General features: G+C 39.5%; 1 protein-coding gene across 2 annotated transcripts in view; it reads left to right on the forward strand.

The window, feature by feature from the left end:
* mllt3 (MLLT3 super elongation complex subunit) overlaps nucleotides 1–22,083 on the forward strand; it is a 69,506-nt gene that overhangs the window by 42,149 nt on the left and 5,274 nt on the right. The window contains exons 6-13 of one of the 2 annotated variants that reach the window (XM_041779930.1): nucleotides 1,293–1,421; nucleotides 7,083–7,646; nucleotides 16,871–16,940; nucleotides 17,556–17,609; nucleotides 18,186–18,324; nucleotides 19,053–19,149; nucleotides 19,275–19,343; nucleotides 21,043–21,114. In XM_041779930.1, the coding sequence (XP_041635864.1) occupies nucleotides 1,293–1,421; nucleotides 7,083–7,646; nucleotides 16,871–16,940; nucleotides 17,556–17,609; nucleotides 18,186–18,324; nucleotides 19,053–19,149; nucleotides 19,275–19,343; nucleotides 21,043–21,114 (1,194 nt within the window). The remainder of the gene's footprint in view (nucleotides 1–1,292; nucleotides 1,422–7,082; nucleotides 7,647–16,870; nucleotides 16,941–17,555; nucleotides 17,610–18,185; nucleotides 18,325–19,052; nucleotides 19,150–19,274; nucleotides 19,344–21,042; nucleotides 21,115–22,083) is intronic. The other variant, XM_041779931.1, reaches the window with a different exon arrangement.

The raw sequence follows: 22,083 nt of genomic DNA on the forward strand, positions 1-22,083 counted from the left end.
CAAATCTATGTACTTGAATCTGGAGTTGTCTTTAAGGTTCAAGGTTCAAGGTTCTTTATTAGTACTCAAAAGGGTAAATTTGTTGTGCAGACAGGAGTACAGCTTCCAAGAGACAAAAAAACACAAGGATTCACAATTCAAGACACTCCTTGTTAAAGCTATAACGGCCTCCACTCTTCTTGGAAGGCTTTCCACAAGATTTTAGCGTGTTTCTGTAGAGCATTTGTGAGGTCAGGCACTGATGTTGGACCAGAGGTCCTGGCTCACAATCTCCGTTCCACCTCATCCCAAAGATGCTTGGTGGGGTTGAGGTCAGGTCTCCGTACAGGCCGGTCAATTTCTTCCTCACTGAACTGGGGTACAGTCATGTTTGAATAGAGAAGAGCCTTCCTCAAACTGTTGCCACACAGTTGGAAGCATAGCATTGTCCAAAATGTGTCTGTATGCTGAAGCATTAAGATTGGCCTTCACTGGAGATAAGGGGCTTAGCCCAGACCATGAAAAACAGCCCATACCATTATCCCTCCTCCACCAAACTTCACAGTTGGAACAATGCAGTCAGACAGGTTTCGTTCTCCATGCATTATCCAAACCCAGACTCGCCCATCTGACTGGTCACTCCACAAAACATGTTTCCACTGCTCCACAGTCTTAGCTTGTGTGCGTGGAAAATTCACAGCCCATCCAAACTTAAGGAAATAAGTAAAATAAATAAAATGAATAAATTAAAATTAATGTAAATTAACTACAGTGAGCTATAGCTTATCAGCTGAAACAGTGAAGTGATCATTTACACATCAGTGCATTAAAACCTGAATTAAAGAATAGTATAAGTATCCTGAAATGAGCAACAATAACTTGCCATTTTCTGCTCAAGACCTAAATGCATCCTGTTCTACCTTGTTGCTTAATTTGCTTACTACAGTGGGAACTGGCATTTTATATTCTACATTGTTACAAGTTTATTTTAGAAGTTGAAGATGCTTTTGGATTGTAAAATGCACAAAGAGAGGCTTGAAAAGCATCTAAACAAGTATAAAATTTGATGTCAGGTTTTCTGCATATTGAATATAATTAAATGTGATGTGATGTATTTCTTTGTTTATTTAGGGACATTTTTGACTTGACACAAATGCTGAACAAATCTGTTCCCACAGAAAAATATCGACAAGAGAGATTACAAAAAAGCTTGATCCCTAGTTTGACCTTTTTAATTGTTGATCGTGTGTCGAATCGTTCAAGTCAAAGACTCCTGAGCTGGCTCATTTTTGTTGCTCCCTCTTGTCTGGTAGGTGATGGTGATGCAGGAGGGCTCCACCTCTCTGTTTGGACAGCACCTGAAGCTGCCCACCCTCCCCAACAGCTCGCTCACGTCCTCCTTCTCCGACCCAAAGAAGAGCAAGAGCTTCCACAGCTCAAAGGTCAGTGATGTTTCCAGGTACAGCCCCGAGCTAAAAAAGAAAGCCTCTCCTTTCAGCCCCACCTCTCTGTGAAACTTTTCACCCGTCAGATTCTCCAGGCCTTTAATCCCTCACATATTTGGCAGCTTCAAAGACGTCCAATATATTTAAACTCAGGGATTTCAAAGACATCCAACTTTGGCTTAAGCAAACTATATCTTGGCTGCAGCTCAGTTATAAGTGGTGCTTAGGCTGGGGGACGTGCTGTGAATCTTTGACTACCTGTGGGTTTGAGGAGGCTCATGTTTTACTCTCATTTAAAACCATGTTTGCTTTAAAGTCAGACGCAAAAACAAGCAGAAATCTGACAGAAAAGACACCGTTGGAGCTACATAGAGATATAAAACATTATGTAGTGTAGCAGTAAATCATGAGTGTCAATAAGCGGCCATGTTGTTTCCATTATGTGATATTTTTAGTCTCTTTAAATAGTGTCATTTAAGAGCGGCGTTAGGAGAGGCCCATTTCACATGGAAACAGTTTCCAGTCTAAACATCGGGTGTGTGATGAATTACTTCTGGAGCAGGAGGTCCCCCCTCCCCCTCCCTTCTCTCTCCCCCATATGCTGTGAGTTATTGCTCTTCTATTACAACAAATCAGATATACTTGTAATAAATCATAGCTATCTACAGTAGGTCCAAGCCTGAGATATCCACTTCACTTTGATAATTTATCTCCATTTGACTCAAACGTTTAGATTTGACAAATAAAATACTCCAGCTGAATAACCAACAAAACTTCCACTGAGGTAGAAGGGTTTAGTTGAAAGGTTTATCATATAAATGATGAACAAACCCATCTTAAATGTACTGCTTGAAGTGGAATAAAGTCCTGCCAGTTCTCTTTAGTTGCTTATTTTTGAGAGCAGTGACTTTGAATATTGTACAAAAAAAACACACTTGAATGATGATTTGACCGGTACAAAAAGAACAGGCTGATTAAATTGGAAAGTTTAAATTGTATGTGTTTTAATAAGGGTTGTCAAAATACCTTTTTTCGATTAATTACAGAAAAAATAAAACATCAAAAAGATTTTAGCACAAATCAAACCCACTCATGGTCACTACTCATAAAGCCGTCCACCCTAGCATTGTATACTTATAAAAACAAACACAAATATACTATTACCGTTTGGTTTTCATCATTTCGTCCATCTTAGATGTCATCCAGGATAATTCAGACCGTTGATCTTGCTCTCTCCTCCCCCTTTGCCTCTGTTGAACATGCACCCTAATCCATGCAGAAATGTGCTGAGTTGTGTTGATACATTTATTGATGTGCCATCTTTCCAGTTTGATTAAAATGCACTCCAGGTGCTGTTTCAAAGTAGGTCTGGGCAATTAATTGCAAATTAGGTCAAATCGCAATATGACCTGCTGCAACTGTCAAATCGCAGACAGTGCAATACTTCTTTGACCTGAAATCTGTTGAAATACCAGTTTGACACATTTTATGCAGCAGAGATTTTTATACTCTACACATTTTGCAAACATTCAAGTGTCTTTTTTAGTATGGTTTACAAAAATCCTGCTTTTATTTAGTAATAATATTCCTTTCAAAATCCCAAGGCAATGGACCAAGGCAAAATGGAAAACTGTTCTGTGGTCAGATGAGTCAAAATTTGAAATTCTTCTCTCTCAGGGAAGGCTTTGACTATTTCACCAAGACAATGCTTAACCACGTACCACATCCATCACAACAGCATGGCTTTACAGTAGAAGAGTCCAGGTCCTGAACTGGCCTGCCTGCCGTCCAGACCTCTCAGTCAATCAGTCTTTATTTGTATAGCACTTTTCATACAAAAAAATGTAGCATAAAGTTCTTTACACGCAAACAAAAATAGAAATACATGAGATCACCCAACCTTTTCTTCCCTCTCTTCCCCATCCCATAGTCCATACACAACATTGGCAAATAAGTCATAAATAATGGATTCTTTAAGAACGGTAACTTATTTACTGAGGAAACCTAAAAAAAAGTCAGAATGAGGAAACACAGGAGGTCACGATAAATTTTAACAACAAAGTCACATAATAAATGAATTAAAATGTAATAAAGGCAGAATAAGACGATACAAAAATAAGAATAAAAACACAAAAATACAGCTCAATACATTTTTTTTATAAAATAAGTACAAACAGAAGGAGAACTTGGAAAATTATGATCATAGGATAAACTACTGACAGACAATCCTGAAACTGAAATAGAGTGTAACAAAACCAAAAACAAGTTAAGATGATGATCCAAATTTTAGTTAAAGGCCAGGCTAAAAAGGTAGATCTTGAATTTGCTCAAGAAAACACTTCACCAGAAAAGGAAAAATCCAGCAAGGGAGACCCAGGACAGATGAGCAGCTTGAATCCGACATCAGACACTCCTCTCCCAAAACTCCAGCAGCTGGTCTCCTCACTTCCCAGATGTTCACAGACTGTTGTTAAAAGAAGAAGGGGATGCTACACAGTGGTAAGCATGGCCCTGTCCCTACTTTTGTTGCTGCTGGACTTGAACCTGGGCCGACCAGGTACATGGGGAGCCGCCTGACCACAAGGGCCTCTGCGCCCCCAGTTTGGCTTTTTAAATGCGAGTTAAATGACAACAAACATGGAAGAAAGGCAACTTGCTCTCTAACAGTCATTCACATCAATGAGCCATTTCATTGAACTGGCTCAGTCAGCATTACTCAGTCTCTTATACCACAAGGTGTACTTGCGTTTCAATTAAAGCATGGTGGTGTGAAAAAAAGGGAGAAAAGCTGTTAAAGAGGCTCAGCTAGCCTCTTAGCCAAGCACTGGACTACTCTCGAATCTCATTACCCTTCATCAAAGGAGGTTTCCTTCCTATGTTTTCAAAAATAATCCTGTCCAAACTTAAAAAAAATCTTTATTTACATGAAAACACAAAAATGCTCTGTTCAGTGCTGTAAATATCACGCTATGTCAGCAGTAGTCCGTCCTTCTGTGCAGATAAAGCAGCTAACTCACAGACAGCAACAATGTCCTTGACATGCAGACATTTCTTCACTCTTGGGGGCATTGACCATTTCATTTTTTTATATCTATTTTTGGCCTTTTGTATGCCTTTATTGGTAGAGGAGAATTTGAAACAGGGATGAGAGAATGGGGAGAAACATGCAGGGAAGTGCCACAGGCCAAATTCGAACCCAGGCTGCCTGTGTACATGGGGCACGGCATAAACCACAAGGCCACCTGCGCTCCAACCATTTCATTTTTTAAGTTAACATCCAGTCTAATATAAACATTGTAAACCAAACTTCAAGAGATCTTCACCATGCAAAGAGTTTTTCTGAAAAAGTGCATGACCTGAAAAATCTCTGTGAATATATGCTCTGGGATTTGGCCTTGAGCAGGTATTTAAACAGATCTGAGTGGTATGCAAATGTTATAAAAATATCTTTAAATCAGCTCTGTGAACACTCCTGAAATCATTCAATAATGTGATATAAGTTCAGCTTTTATTAATTTGTGGTAAAAAGTGTTGAAATCCTAGAGTTAAGCACCTCTTTAGTCTGAGTTTTTTCAGCTCCAACATGCTCCCAACTCCTCTACGACTATTATTTTTAATGTCCCGTCAGTGATTTACATGAACGTGGGTCACCTGCTAACCTGCTAATGTCACGGTGCTGAAAGGTTTGTTAAAAAGTGTCACTTTAGTGATCTCTTCTACACTGACGGCGGTCCCAGCCTGTGTACGTCCCCTCCTGAGCACTAAAGCAGGTTTTTATGTCTGGAGGAGGAACTAGCCGTGGTTGAGAACAACCTGGCAGCTTTACATCCTGAGGTCAGCGGTCAGCGGCAGATAGACCAAATGAAAGGTTTTAAAGGTGCTGGGCCGACTCGTCTAGACTGCTTTAATGGCTTTACTGCAGTGATGAAATATTGACAAGGGGGCTGGAGGTGAGACCGGGGGACAAATGGCCCCTGTCGTTTAGAGGAATGCATTTCCTCTTTTCTCCATGTTGCCCTTCGCTCCACTTTTTAAGGGTGTTGAAAAGGCCCCTTCAGCAGTGAAAAGAAGTCCTGAGTTTGCTCTTTAGGCTCAGACATGGGGGCTAAGAAGACCCTTTTGATTCTCTTTCAATAATAGACCTTTTTTTAAAGATGGTAACACCAAACTGCAGGGTGGCACGTATGTTTCCTCTGGTGTTAAAGGCAGAGGATTAATCTTCATTTGACTGAGCTGCCTGGGTTTTTGCTCACTTTGTTTTTGGTACCATGCATTGTAGAAGTTGTGTATGTAGTTTGAAATGCAGCCAAAGTTGAGCAAAATAACACTTGTTTCATTGTTGCTTCTTATCCTTCCCCAATGACTTAAAGGGAAATTTCCTTTTATGAACCATAATCTTTTAGCTGAATATCTTCTTCTTGCTTTGATGATATTGAATAAATATACTGAAACATTATAAATGTTGGATAGCATCTCTAATGGATTAAAATTACTTTAAAGGGAATTCTTCTATTTGTCTTATTCTTCTATAAGTCTTATTTAACCTGTTTTAAAATGAAAACAGAAACTAACTAATAATATCAGTCTTCATCAGCTTGTATCAGCTGTAAATATCAGCCTATATTGGCTGTAAATATCAGCCTATATCAGCTGTAAATATCAGCCTATATTGGCTGTAAATATCAGCCTATATCAGCTGTAAATATCAGCCTATATCAGCTGTAAATATCAGCCTATGTCAGATGTAAATATCAGCCTATATCAGCTATAAATATCAGCCTATATCAGCTATAAATATCACCCTATATCAGCTGTAAATATCAGCCTAGATCAGCTGTAAATATCAGCCTATATCAGCTGTAAATATCAGCCTAGATCAGCTGTAAATATCAGCCTATATAAACAGTAAATATCAGCTATAAATACCAGTCAACTAAAAATAGCTTCATAGTGAGTAAAGTTTCTGTCTTGTTGATTGTGTATTTGTCTATTGTGCAGACTTGGTGAGACTGCATGTCTTGTAAACTGCCTATCATATTATGACATGATGATTTAGCTGCGCTCAGGCCCAGCTGTGCCATGACCAGTATGGAGACTGGGGAGTGGGTCGCATGTTCTTCCGCACAGTATGGGGGAAGTGTAGCAAGTGCTACCTAAAAGTCCAGTTTTAGTCACACTAACAAAATAATTGACCTTTTTTACTGTATGTAAATGTACTGACTGAACAAAGATCTTAAGTCACAAAAACAGCACAGTAAAGTCACCAATAGAGGCAGTGGTAGATCAGCAAACTCCACCATGTTCTGCAAGGAAAACATCTCTTATAGCTTCTTTTTTTGGTTTGGTGGCTTTGAAGAGAGTGGTTGACATCCAATATTTGGTTTTTAAACTGAATCTACACCTACTAGCTCACGAAAGGTCTAGCTCCATGTGGATCCCTTTTTTTAAATGTTGTTAGACACTTAAGAATATTAAAGGCTGTGGATTGAAGCCATTAATTGTTCCGTTCTAATACTTTTATGCATGCTGACGTTTAGACGAATTGGACCCAGGTTTTTAAATCATTGTATGGACTGCCAGTAACCATCCAGAGCTGATGTTTACCTACACTCCCATGCGTCACTAGATGGTCTCTGATTTGTTGGTTTTAATCCACAGGATGGTTCCAAAGGAGGAAGCACAGCCCTCCTCACCACCGCCACAACCACCAGCACCAACAGCAGCAGCTTCTCCAAACTCCACAAACCCTCCAAGGACCACAAAGAAAAGCCTCCAAAAGACTTGAAAGAGCCCAAAAGTGCCTTCAGAGACTCTGGCTGGGAATCCAGCAAAGCCCCCAAAGAACCTTCCAGGAAACCCAAAGAGAACCAGCCACTTAGAGATATCAATCCTAAGATGGGCTTCAAGGAACCCAAGTCTTTGTCCAAGGAGCATCGGACTGAAGGGATGACCCACGGGTCAGGGCTGAACAAGCGTCTGTCCACGGACGCTGATGATCATGTTGCCAAAAAACGTAAAAAGGGATTTGTGGATTCATCAGGGAAGTCAGATGCTCGACATTCGGATAAGAAACTCTTAAAGGATAGATCACACGTCCGGACAAGTAAATCAAGACCAGAAGGAGACGATGCAGAACGCAGAAAGATTTCAACACTTCCACCATTCCAGGAACTGATGGACCCCAACGACTCAGATATGGAGGACCAGTCCAACAAGTCAGATGTAAGTAGAGAAGGTTTTTGTGTTTCTCTGGTTTGAGAAGCAGCTGGATGTTTGATTTCAATTCTGCACCATTTTACAGGAAAAGTCATGAAGGGCGGGGTCAGTAAAGGTATCCAGTTCTTCTGAGGGCTTTCGGGGGGAGGGTTTGTTAGTGGTCAGTCCTTCCTCAGTGAGGAAACAGCTATAAAATCAAACAACCACAAGGGAGAGAATTCACTTTAATGGTGGTCTGCTGGACTCTGGGGAGCTGGGTGGGGGAGGTGAAGGACGGGGTGGGCACCAATAAACCTGGTGGGAGTTCAGCTGCTTTAGTCTGGGTGGTCAAAACAGGAGGTGGATGAACCTTGAAGGTTTTGTTGATTCACTGACAGACATGGATGATTTAGGTTCTTTAAAAGTCTCAGTCCAAAAAAACGTTTGAACCTTCATTATAAAACATCTTGAAAGTTTTGGCTGTGTATTTAAGAGGTCTAAAATTTTAGATAAATCACAACACCAGAGTTTGAAACCTCAGCATGTCCGTTGAAAAAAATCAAATGATACCGATTTATGCTTTAACAGTTCAGCAGCAAAAAGAAAGGCTTTAAAATATGGAAGACAATTTACAGCTGAGTGATGTTTTTCTAATGTAAGCTGTGCGAGAACCTTTGGTCTTCAAACCAAAGAATGTAGTTACACATTGCCTCAGCTGAGTGACAAGAGTACATACCTACATTCAACTTTATCTCCGTTTTCTAGATCAAAATACTGCCCCATAGGGCTAAACGATTTTGTAAAATAATCTAATTGCGATTTTTTCCCCCAATATTGCAACTGCGATTTGATATGCAATTATTTTATAATTGTTCAAAAATATCTAATTCTAAGGATTTTGAATCGTATTTCAAATTGGATATGAATTGTTGAGTTGAACGTTTTTTGTCATTTTTATATTTAATACTTATTAAATATAAGAATGACATTCTTTTGACTTAAACTTTAGGTCAAAGAAATATTGCACCTTCTGCTGTTTGAAAATTGCAGCAGGCCACATTGCAATTTAATCTAATTTTTGATTATTTGCCAAGCCCGACTGCCACACCACACTTTTTAAGGAAATATACTATCCATTCGTAGTACTTGTTTACATCTGGGTAGCAGATTATTACAAAAGCATGGCAGTTGTCAGTAGTGGCCAGAGGCAGCATTACAGTAGAGAAAGAACATTACACCAGTAATTCTGGTCTAAATGATAAAGAAATATTAATGACTTGCAGGTCCAAGTGTAGGTTCTTCTCTTTCCACTCACTAAAATCTATTTTGAAAGATGGCACGGAGAACTGCTGGCTCACCCTCGATTAAAGTGCAAAGTTTCAGGGACCGCTGATGGATTCTTTGGACTGTACACTGCCATCCTGTTGGAGAACTCCTGAAATGCTTGACAATATTTTGCATGTAAATATTGGCCTGTATCATCTGAAAATATCAGCCTAAATCAGCTGTAAATATTGGCCTTTATCAGCTGTAAATATTTGCCCTCATCATCTGTAAATATCTGCCTATATCAGTTGTAAAGTCAGCCTATATCAGCTGTAAATATTGGCCTGTATCAGCTGTATATATTGGCTTACATCAGCTTTAAATATCGGCCTATGTCAGCTGTAAATATTAGACTGTATCACCTGTAAATACCAGCGTATATCAGATGTAAATATTGGCCTTTATCAGCTGTAAATATCTGCTTGTTTCAGTTGTAAAGTCAGCCTATATCAGCCTATACCAGCTGTAAATACTGGCCTATATCAGTTATAAACGGGAACCTATATCAGCTGTAAATATTGGCCTATATCAGCTGTAAATATTAGCCTGTATCAGCTGTAAATATTAGCCTATAACAGCTGTAAATATCGGCCTATATCAGCTGTGAATATTTGCCAGTTATGGCTGTAACGATTTGGGATGATTATCATAACTAAGTACTGACATGGTACTGGTACTAACGCATTTAATACCTGCCGAGCTTGAACATATTTTAACCTTTCTTCTGTCTGGAGTAATTTCTCTGCCCAGCTCGCGTGTGACACACTCACATTGATTGACACATTTGCTTTGTTTGTCTCTGATAAAACTCCTATGTAGATTTTGCCTGGGCGTCTTATATTAAAAAAGTTAGAGCTATTTGCTTTTCTTATCCCACGTTATTTTGCCATCTTTTAACAATATTTCTCAGAATGATTAACAATACCAAAACAGCTTTACTTCTCCTGTCAACTTTCAAAACCCTTTTCCACTTAAAAGTATCGATTCAGGCACCGTTTAGGGACTGGAACTGTTTAAAAGAATTGATTTAGAAGTGATGTCACATAAGAACAATACCCAACCCTGTTAATGTTGGCGTACTTCTGCTGTAAATGTAAGCCCTTTTCACCTGTATGTATCATTATTGTGAACAGAAACCTTTTCAGTTGTAAATCTCAGCTTATTTCAACTGTGGCTATTAGGCTACTTCTCCTTTTAAATGTCAGCCATTATCAGTTGTAAATATCAGTCTATATTAACTGTAAATTTAAGCCATAATCAGCTGTAATCTTGGCACGTATTGGCTCTACATACTGACCTACTTCAGCTGTAAAAATCAGCCGGTATTGCCAGTAAATATTACATTCACCATTATCAACTCAGGTGAATCTATGCAGCACAAAGAAGAACAAACTGGAACAGTCACTGATGGGAATTCACAATCATCAATAAGACAAACCTTGAATATGCATCAACCCCTCGTGTTTTGCTTCTTCTCTGTTGAACCAAATCACGACCCTAAAATGGAACCATTACACCCCTTCTAATTAGTTTAACTGAATACTAAATTTGTACTGTGTCTTATTTTGACAAATACATTCGCACTGCAAGCAACTTCCATGGAAATGGGTTGAAATTTTCACTGTAGGTGTGTTTTTTTAAGAGTTCTGGTACTTTTCTTTACTGTGAAAAGTAAAAATAACAGATAGTATAGTGAAAAAGCACATGGTATCTAAAAAGGGTCTAGATATTGAAAATGTTGACCTCAGTGGGCGCAGGATGATAAAATCTTTATTTCTACAGTGTCTCCTTTCATGAATAGCCATGGTTGCCTGGTCCACGCTCACTCAGAGCAGAACCTCCCCATAAAAAAGGCCGTTTTAAAGCCAAATAGTCGACAAGAAAGATTTATGGTTTTACAACACCTGAGGAGAAAGAAGAGATGCTGCAGTGAATAGCAGAGAGTTCCCCTTTAATCCTTTTAGCTTTCCTCTGAAGAAAAGGGTGAAGGAAGGTCTGAATCGGCCAGCTTTGAGCTCTTTTCTTTTATGTGATTTTCATTTCTTTTCTTGTGCTCATATAAAGCGTGGCTCTTTCTCTGAGCGTCTTCTCTGTAGGGGCGGCTTGTTTAGCCGGGGGAGTTATTACCTACACTAGCAGGGACGCTGTTTTTGTCTGCGCTCCATGTAAATGCCTTTTAAGTTTTCCCATACCGGCCTGGGGGTCGGGGCTGCTTGTTAAAGGGGGATGTGGGGTGACAAATGCCAGGTGTTTGATTCTCCCCCGGTGGCCGACACAGAGCCCCGCTCTCCTTTTTTTTTTTTTTTTTTTTTTTTTTTCCTCATGTGACCGCGTGTTTGATCTTGGGCTGTTCCGCTGAGCGCGGGGCCTGAAACAGCACAGAGGAGGAAATGTGGAGAAGGTGATGACATGAAGGGAAAGCAGGCCGCCGTGTTAGCATGAGAACGCCGGGGTTAGCACGCTGGATGTGGGCACAGGCTGAGTGATCTGTCACCTGCACACGTTTGAGTTAACGGCTCTTTGATGAAAGGCTTTTATGAGCTGCTGGAGTGTTATTTTACAGAGTGATGGACTGATATCCTCCTCAGCAGCAGAGCCAAGAGGAAGAAGTTTTAGAGCTGACAATTACAGTAGATGCATAGCACTTTTATTGTTATATAATTTATGAAGCAGTGTTAATTTTGGCAGCTATTTTTAATTTTAGTCTCAGTCTTTAGACAAAATGTCTTTTAGTTTTAGTCCCATTTTAATAATTTCTACCCTTTTTATCTTTAGTCTAGTTTTAGTCGACGAAAACTCACAACATTTTAGTCTAGTTTTAGTCCATAAAAAGTCCTCACGTTGTAGTCTTTACTTTTAATCCAAGCATTTATTTTCTTGCCTAAATCTGGTACCAAGTCATGGTAGTGAGTTCGATGCGCTCTGCCAAACCTGGGGTCTCTGCTCTTTACAGCTGAGAGACGGAATAGCTACAGATGCATTGTGTTTTCGACAGATTTACCAAAGGTACAGAAATATCATGGATTTTGAATGTCCAACGAAAACTACATTACATTTTAATCTAGTTTTAGTCATCTTGATGAAAACTAAACTTACTTTTTGTCAGTTTTGGTCATCAAAAATCTATTTTTGTTATTCTTAGTCTAGTTTTTGTCGTGGAAAAGAAGGCTGTCAGTCAATAGTTTTAGTCATAGTTTTCATCAACGAAATTAACACTGTTATGAAGTGCCTCAAATGTGTAAATTTTAAGATGAGGAACATGTGCTGTTCTTCATGTTTCAAAAAAATGTGTTTGCAGTAAGGCTGGGCAATTAAAATTTAGCTTAGATAAAATCATAATCTGCCCCAATGCAATTTTCAAATTGCAGAAGTTGCAATATTTCTTTGACCTGAAATTTCTTCAATTTTTTTTTTTTTTTTTTTTTTACGGCAGAGATGTTCTGCCCTACACACCATGCAAAAATTAAAGTGTCAAATTTTCTGTAGGATAATGTCCTATTTGCATGCAACTAGTATTACCTGTGGACCTCTGATAATTTGTGATTACTCTCTGATGCTTTGTTTTGTGCAATACATTTGCACTAGATGGTAAAGTCTGTAATGTACTCAAATTTACGGACATTTCTGATGGAAAACATAAAGGTGCTGCATGGTTGTGGTAATGAAAACTGAATTTTTATTTCTAAAGACCATATAAAAAAATGTAATGTTTTGCTTTTAGCAGATGACATTTTTTTAAGTGTCCTGTACAGACTAATAACCAGAATTTATAATAGACAAGCGGTTTCCCCTCCTATATTTATTTTTAGGCTCAGTTAAAAAAATCGAGATCAATCTTTATGCATAGGTCTGCTTCTGTGCAGCTCCTTATGCAGCTTGAAACTTGACTGGAATTTGCCTCTAAAAGCCTTTAGACTCAGGGTAGAGGTTTGAATCATTTTCTTTTGGATCATTACTACACGTTTCGATTCATTTTTTTATGCAAACCTTGATATTTTTAATAATGTTTCTAGTCGGAACATCCTTTGTACCATTTCCAACTCTTGTTCTCTTTAATGGTGAAGCAAAATAGGATTTTAGCTAAATTATCCCCACATTAATCGATATTTAATTGAATTGAATTGAAGCAATTTAGTCAATCAATGGTGATACCAAGCCCTATATATCCAAACATTTTTTAGATAAGTAGAAAGCTAAATAGCTAAAAACTAGTGAAATATCTCCTCTAACTCTTCCATTACACATGAAGGTCACGTAAGTCACCTGTGCATGCAACAGATCAGACGGAGGAAGAGAGAGAAAGTCGAGCAGCTCTCCCATCAATGTATGAGAAAGAGAGACGTCTAATGTGAAATATGAACTTCTCCCGTCACTGTTAGACATTTTTATACAGTTGATTTTGTTGATGTTATTCCGCTCTATATATTTTGGATTGTTAGACATCAACGACAGCCACTGAATGCTGAGCCACACAATTTAAATCATAAATTGTGTTATGTATGAGATGCATGGCTTAAAAAATACTGCTTTAAGATCAGGTACTTTCTTAACCTCAGGGGACTGGTTTTGCGCTGATCGTGGGCTGTGAGGTCTTTTCTAAATCACGTCCAATCAAATCAGTTTCCCTCAGATGGACTCCAGTAGTGCATTCTTTTTCTGTGCACCTTTGAATGTAATATATGTTTTCCCCCAAAGCTTAAGTACTTGTTGATACTATTGAGAAGTATTAGAATAATGGAGACATGTAGTTAAGAATTCAAGTGTAAACTATTACATTACCTTGATTTAGTCCAAAAAGTACGACAAAAGTTAAAAAATCACTTTACAGTAGCTTACATTCTTTGACTTTGTAATCGGTGATGATATTCATCCATCCATATGTAACAATATCTGTACTGCCTCTCCTGTTCTTGGTCACGAGCGACTAAAGCAAATCTCAGCGGAGAGACCTCGTAAATATAGAGTTGACATCTATGGTGGAAATGGGGATGTTTTGACTGTTTTTCACTCAAACATACTTTTCCTTTCAATGCCAAGGTTTTAAACAGGTCAGTGAACAGTGCATAAGTCAGAAAAGCCTTGAAAAGGAGCCTAAAATGAATGTTACATGTGAGTTGCACCCCGACATCGGAGTCTAAAAGCATTGCCTTTGTCTGCAGTGTCGGTCTGAAAAGCTTCTTCACATTAAAATCACTTTGTTTGGACAACCCCCGCTGGATTAGACAAGCCAGCTAAGCAGGCCTCGGTCACTTTGTTGGCATTTCTTCTTCTTGGTCCGCCCTAACTGTGCCAAGAGTTAAGAGATGAAGCCAGATTGATGCCAACAAACTGCGTCTAAAGACTGTTTATTGTCTTTGAAGAGGGCAGCTTTGGTGGCTTTGAGTGAAGCAGGACAAAAGGCCTAAAAAGGAGCGCTGGTGAGATTTATGGCGCTGTGAAGAAGCTGTCTCATAAACCAACAGACCAGCTGTGTGGTGTTTGTTGGCAGGAGGTGATGACTATTGAAGTCGCTCTGCCTTTTGTCCTCTCTGTTTCTGTTGTGTTTCTGCTCCGTTTTCTCTTCCAGCGCTGATTTGGAGTAAGTTAAAGTTCGTAAACAAACACGAGAGAGTATTTAAACTCCCCTCAGAGCGGCACAGCGACACATTTCACTAGGAAACACTCCTGCTGTTGGAGATAAAACTGTCTGTGAACGTTGGGAATTTGTTAACCAAATTAATGTTTAAATAAAGAAAACCCACCGCTGCCCTCATCTCTCAGTTGTAAAGCTATCTGTCTATTTTAACATGAGATACAGGGCAAGACGGTATTGTTTATATCTTTAAAGTGGATGTTTATTTAAAAACGTTAATGTTGAGCCAGTATAAAGGTTGTTTATTATAAGAAAGTACATATTGGCATCAATTATTAATGTTTAGTGAACATTAGAATTTGCCTTTTTTAATTTAGGAGCATTTACTATTTGTTATTAGTAAAAATCAAATCATATTTATACCAGTTTAAAAACCAAGGCAACAAAAATATAAGTCCTAGACACCCAATACTGGACAGTTAATTGTTTTTGATTATCAAAAATACGAATATCTTTATTTATTTTTTTTAATTTAATTTTTTTTTTTTTTATGTTGTCTACATTTTTGTGCAATATTCCGTAAACATCTGGGACCAGTTGTTGGAGCTTTGGGAGAGGAATGTTGTCCCATCCTTGTCTGATATAGGATCCTAGCTGCTCAACAGTCCCAGGATTTTTCCTTTTCTGATGCTCCAGATGTTAGGTCTGGACTGCAGGCAGGCCAGTTCAGGACCCAGACTCTTCTATTGTGAAGCCATGCTGTTGTGATGGATGTGGTATGTGGTTTAGCATTGTCTTGCTGAAATAGTCAAGGCCTTCCCTGAAAGAGACATTGTGTGGATGGAAGCATATGTTGCTCTGAAACCTCTGGCTTCTTTCCTGCATTAATAGAGCCTTTTCAGATGTGTAAGCTGACCATGCCATAGGCACTAAAGTAACCTCATACCATCAGAGATGCAGACTTTAGAGCTGTGCCAGGTTAACAAGCTGGAGGATCCCTCTCCTCTTTTGTCCACAGGACAGGGCACCTGGGGTTTCCAAAAAGAATTTCAAATTCTGATTCTTTTGACCACAGAACAGTTTTCCGTGTTGCCTCAGTCCATTTTAAATGAGCTTTGGTACAGAGAAGATGACGGTGTTTCTGGATCCTGTTCACATATAGCTCTTCTTTGCATGATCCGGCTTTATCTGTCATTTGTTTTAACTGCCCATCTTTACTTCTTATAGACTGTGACCCTCTCTCCTTTTATACCCAGTCATGTTACTGGGTTTTTTCATTGGGCCCACTTTTCCAGACTTGTGTTGACCCATCCCTACTTTTTTGAGATGTGTTGCTACCATCAAATTCAAAATGAGCTAATATTTTTTGTGAACTGGTCAAATGTTTCTGTTTTAACATCTGATATGTCGTTTATGTTCTATTGTGATTGAAATATGGGTTTTGCACACAGTGCCCCAACTTTTTTGGAATTGGGGTTGTAGAGCTGGCGTCACGATGATGATCAGTTGGTTGCAGGTGTGTATTATTGGCCACATTTCCCTTCTACACACCTGTCTTCTGAAATAGGTGTAGGAATCATTCTGATTAGTCAGATGAACCAGATGACGGCATTAAAGTGATTTAACACAACAGGTAAACAAACATTATTAGCAGATATCGGATGTTTGATATCAGCAGGTATCCAGATCTCTGTGTCGTTCTCTCCTTTCTTTGAGTGCTCTCTCTCTCTCCCTCGCTCTTCAAAGCAAACATCCGTTGATGCTCATTAACCAACTAGCTGACAGTTGACGAAGTTAAAAACCTCAGGAATGTATCTGCAGAGAGCCTGGAGCTCTGCCTGCTTTCACTCCTGTGCACACCTGGGATCAGTGCAGGGAGCAGACAGGACTGATGGATCGGTGGAGGCTTTAACTTCTGAAACCGTCACTTCTTGTTTTGATTTACGGAAGGGCTAATGTTTGTTTGATTGAGTGATGACTTAAACAAGCTGCTGGTTTCCACAAGGTCGGTCTTATCTGGGCTTACACGCTGCTTCCTGATGTGATTAAATATTATAAATGATCTTATATCACTCTGAAGAAGGGCACTGGGTAAATATGCTGTGGAATTTGAGATTAGAGTCCTGAACTCAACTTTTAATACATGTCGTGTACATTATGCTTGTTATCTCTTCAGCTTTATATCAACTACGAGAAAGATTTTCTATGTTGTCAAGTCATAAATTACTGCATTTCTTAGAACAGAGGGAGACTTGATCTACGAACTTTACCGGGATGTTTTATTGACATTTCCCTCTGCCATATTTTATGTGTATTTTCCCTAATCTCTGTTCTTTTTTCTGTCTGTTTCCAGTCTGAGCAGCCCAGTCCAGCCAGTTCCAGCTCCAGTTCAGGCTTCGCTCCCACACATCACAAACGACAAGGTAAAGATCTGCATCATTTAAAGATTACAGCTGATTTCATCTTCAGTTTCAGTCAGAAATGATCCCGTACAGAGTTATATGTGTGTTTGGCAAGACCAGAAAACTTCAACATCCAATCCTTTGGCTGTAAGATATAATCTTACTTTATTTTGGATAGGTAAAGAACGCCTGCTCTTGTAATGGAGTTTGTTCATGGTTGAACGTGTTATGAATTCATAAAATAACAAGCACAGTCTGCAACTTTCTTATCAAATAAGGCAAAAGAAAGTGAAAAGGCCACCTTTTAAGGGTTAAAAATCTGTTAAAATAGCATCTTATGGTGTGCAGGTGGTGTGGTGCTTTTAGGCGGGCCCCATGTGCGCGGGCGGCCCGGGTTCGAATCTGGCCCTTTGCCGCATGACTCTCCCCGGCTCTCGTCCCTGTTTCTGACACTGTCCACTGTCCTCCTCTGTAAATAAGGGCACAAAAATGCCCAAAAATAAAATAATATTCTCAGAGGACAGGATGGAGAAGAGTAAATGTTGTGTTCCTAGAGCAGGGATGCATTTTCTGTATATTTAAGCGTCTTTTCTTGAGGGTGATATCTGCCTTTGTCTTTGTAATCCTGTGATGCAGTGGTCGACTTCATCATCAGGAACACGGTGGCTCTTCCTGCCACCACTCAAACAGGTAAAGGCTCCCTGAAGTCCAGACGCCATATACACCAGCTCACACCTGCATGGGGAGCGTTCTCACTACTTGTTCTCTTGCATGAATGCTCATGCATCTCCGTGTATTTCTGGTTTTCTATCAGACAGATTTGAAACACTTTAATGGTGATATTAGATGAAAGGATTCTGTCTCTAACAGCTGGAAGAGAACCGGGCCTGGTCTGCCTCTAGGAGCTGAAAGCAGCAGGAAAGTTTATCCTGGAAAAAATGTAGAGGAGAAAAGATTAACCAAGCTAGAGGGAGAGGACGGGGGTTGATATGAACACAAATATTTAAAGTTGTTCAGAAAAAGGAGATGCAAAAGGATTATCTGATCACAGATGAAGACAGGGTCGTGATTTGAAAAAAAATAGCCATTAATGCACCTTCGTTCTTACTGGGATCAATCCAGCAGCTTTTCAGACTTCATGAAACCATCCCAGCATCCCTCCTTCACAGCATGATCCGCCTTTTTAAGGTCACTCTTGTGCTTTATACAGATAAAAACATGAAAATCATCTTCTTTTGTCATCTTTGTGTCCTCTCTCTCTATCAGTGTTGGGCCCGCTGCAGTCAGTCATGCAGGATCTGCACTCAGATGACAACGACGAAGATTCAGAGGAGGACGACGACAACGACATGGACTCTGATGGGGAGCGACCAGCACATACACATCACTCCCATCACCAACGCAGGTCAGTTAAAGGTTACATATTTATGCAAAACACAAGTTTCATAAACTAAGATTAGTCTTTGCCATCTTTTTGATGAAACAAATGTACGATTTACAAAATACACTGAATTGTAAATGCAATAATACATATATAAATGTCTTGGATATTTGGTTTTCCTAAACATACAACCACCCCGGTCCACTTAATTTGTCAGATGCCCTCCAAATGTGTCTGTATTGAACTGAACACATTTTCCAAATCTAAAAATACACGTGTTCTGCCAGATCATGCTAGTGTGTTCCATGCAGAACCCAGGATTCCTGCTTTCTGCACTGTTGTGTTTATTAAACTATTCCTTTCTAAGTAACTAGCTAGCCTCTGCACCACATTCCTAAAGAAGATCATTCCCTCTACGTTTAACAGTGAAATAGTTTTAAACTGGTTTAGATCAGAGGACTCCTTCTCCTTGGGAATCAGCCCACTGCTCTATCCATACTGAACTCTCTCTCTCCTAAAGGTGGCATGTCGGTTTAAGGCTCCCTATTCTTTCTATTCTCTCTCTAAATCTACACTCTCTGTTCTTCCCTGGATCTGAATAAGTTTTCTAAAATGAAAAACTAATGAACAAAATGATGTTAAAGCAAGGGTATTTTATGCTACTCTCGCCAAGTACCTCATACAACCCAGCTTCAAAAATACCAAAATATCCCTTTAATAACGTTTTTCTTTTCCCTGTTTCTAACATTCAGGGTCAGTTTGAGTGACGGCAGTGAGAGTGACAGCTCCTCGCCTTCACCTCCATCCCGAATTGAAGCCCCGCCCTTATTAAAGACTACTAACAACCAGGTAAGAACATGTTTATATCATATCTGATTTAATTTACCCTAAATGAGGAGCTCCATTTATAATTGTTGTGACTAGCTTCAGGACACACAGTGAAAATGTGGCTCTTTATTTTGATTCTCTGTCAGATTCTGGAGGTGAAGAGTCCGAACAAGCAGAGCAAACAGGACAAGAACAGAAACCTTGACTGTGATAAGGTACGTTACACTTCTTTGTTTTGTTTTTCAGTGAAAAACTGCTCATGAAATGATAACTAGAGCTACCACTGGCGACTTTTCTTACTTAAATTGATGTTCTGTTGTCGGGTTCTTTATGTTTACATTAGTATCATGCAGTGGTCCTCAACCTTTGCTCTTTAGAGCAGCATTACTCAACCCTGCTCAACCAAAGAGCCAAACTGTTGAAAAATGCCCACAATGTAAGTGGTGAAAATTGGCAAAAACTGATTAAAATGGCAATAAAATCAAGTTAAAGGTGGCAAATAATGGTCAAACAGTGGCAAAAAAGGGACAAAAATGGAATGGAATGGACCAGAGTGGGTGAAAAGTGAAAAGATGGCAAAATAAGACAGAAAGTGGCAAAAATGGGTAAGTTACCAAAAACCGAGTTACAGGTGGCAAAAAATGGCCAAAAAACAGCAAAATCATGGCAAAAAAGAGTGTAAAAGTGATTTAAAATGGGCAAAAATGTGGTAAAAATGGTCAAAAAGCAGCAAAGAGTGACAAGAAAGCTGAAAACAATGGAATTTAATGGCAAAATGCAAATGGGTGAAAAAGTGGCAAAGAAGGGAAAAAAATTGCAAATGGCAACAAGCTGGATAAAAGAGGCAAAAAACTGGTGGTAAAAATGGGATAAAAGTAGTAAAAATGGGCAAAAAGTGGAAAAAAGAAAAGACAAAAGTGGATTTAAAGTAGTGAAAATGGATTTAAAAATGTAAAAAAAGAAAAAAGAATTAAAAATGGGCAAAAAGTTGCAAATAAGGGCTATGGAAATATACAGACAAAAATAAAGGTTGACAATTAAAGCCAACTGTATAAATGTGGGGGATTTAAACTCATTGATATGACTTGCAATGGATAATTTCTGAGGACATAGTTTCCCTTTTTAAAGGTTTTCTGGGGAAATTATATTTCAAATTAAGACATAAAAAAGCCACAGATCATCACAAGAGAGCCACACGTTGAGTGTCACTGCTTTAGAAAGTCAGCAGGCTGAAAGAGAGAGCAGAGAAACTTCCTTTGAAAGTTTTGAGCAGGAGAGATCCTGAGCATGGGTTTGCATTTTCCACACCTACACCACCTGGAAACTTAGGATCTCTACTTTCATATGAAGTTTCTCTGCTCTCTCTTTCAGCCCACTGACTCTCCATCTGTAAACGTTCTTCTTCGGTGTACTCCGGTTCATATCCACAGTAAACGGAACATCATCATCACTCGAGTTGAAATCGCCCATACTATCATTTTTGTAGCTTGGTGTGGTGTCATTATCCCTGTAGAAGCCAACAGACCCACATAGCCAATCAGAGGATCAGTGCAGAGGTGGAAGGAGACAAAATGCCAAAAGCTGCATCGTAAATTAGTGCCTGACACAGAGGAGTTTTTGGGGAGAAATTAATCGCTTCATACGTTTTCGACACAGCGTACAGGCAAGCCAACATATTTCCTTGGCCCATTTCTATGTAAATCTCGTTGAACTACACGGATAAAACATTCCCATCTACAGCCATTATGCCCCGGATCTCTCTGAGCTCGTACCACCGGAGCAACTTTCACAGAAATCACTGGAGGCTAATGCCATTACTCTAGCCAAGTACCCCATACGACTCAACTTCAAAAATATCCCTTTAAAGTGTTGTATTTGTCATCCATAAACTCATCATGTTCCTGTGTCTCTCAGGCATACCTGGATGAGCTGGTGGAGCTGCACAAAAGACTGATGACACTAAGAGAAGGTCATATACTCCAACAGGTACGTCCTCAAACTTAATGACGTCTCTTTCAGCTGTAGTGGCATGAACTGGTGGCCTTAGAAGGTTGTAGAGCAGCCCTTCAGCAGCTGCAGGTTTCAGCTTGTTTTGTGAATCTTTGGGGCTTGTTTCCATCAGTAAATGTAACATATGGACTGTGTTAGATGTGCCCTCAGTATTTAGAAACATCAGATATCCTGTAAAGAAAACATTAAGTAGGCTGAAGGTTTGGGCTTTAACTCATCTCTTCAATTCCTTTGTGATTATAAGAAAAATTTCCACATAAAACTGAAGTATTTATTGGCTGGTTTCCCTCTGATCTCATCCTAATGTCAGCACACCTCTGTAGGATTGGTCAGCAGTGTTTTTGTGTCAGATCAGACGAGGATCTCTGATCTGTTACAGATCCTCTACAACCTGCAGCTTTATCTGGAAGCGATGAATTATTTGGTTAACCTCTGTCCACCTGAGAGATTGCGTGTTTCTGGCTGATATTGGTGAGGCCTCTCGTGTGTCCGTATTAGTGGATCTTCCCGCCAACGGCTGCCAACTTCTGCCTCGCTCACCGAAGGAGACTGCCGGCTCTGAGAGAAAGAGAAATCTCATCCAGAGCAGCATCACGGCTTTAGCTCTCTCTGTAATCAAGCTAATCTAGTAGAGTTCAGCGGCCGGCTCCACATCCTGTTACAAGAGATGGAAATGATTAACTCACAGCCCAGGAACATGCAGTACAGCACACAGAAGACTGAAATGTAGGCTGGTAGGCACAAGACCAGTCTAAAACTGCCTACAGTGAAAAAATCCTTTAGAAACTGCTTTAACATTGACTAATAGTAGCCAAATGTGCAGCATTTCATCAGTCTGATTAAAATTATTCTGATAGAGGATTAGAGCTTCACTGTTAACATGAACGCTTTATAAAGTGATCTGAAATAGTGCTTAGAGTCCATACTTAACGTGCACATGCATCC

Source organism: Cheilinus undulatus, linkage group 22, assembly GCF_018320785.1.
Source record: "Cheilinus undulatus linkage group 22, ASM1832078v1, whole genome shotgun sequence".
In the NCBI taxonomy this organism is placed as follows: domain Eukaryota; kingdom Metazoa; phylum Chordata; class Actinopteri; order Labriformes; family Labridae; genus Cheilinus; species Cheilinus undulatus.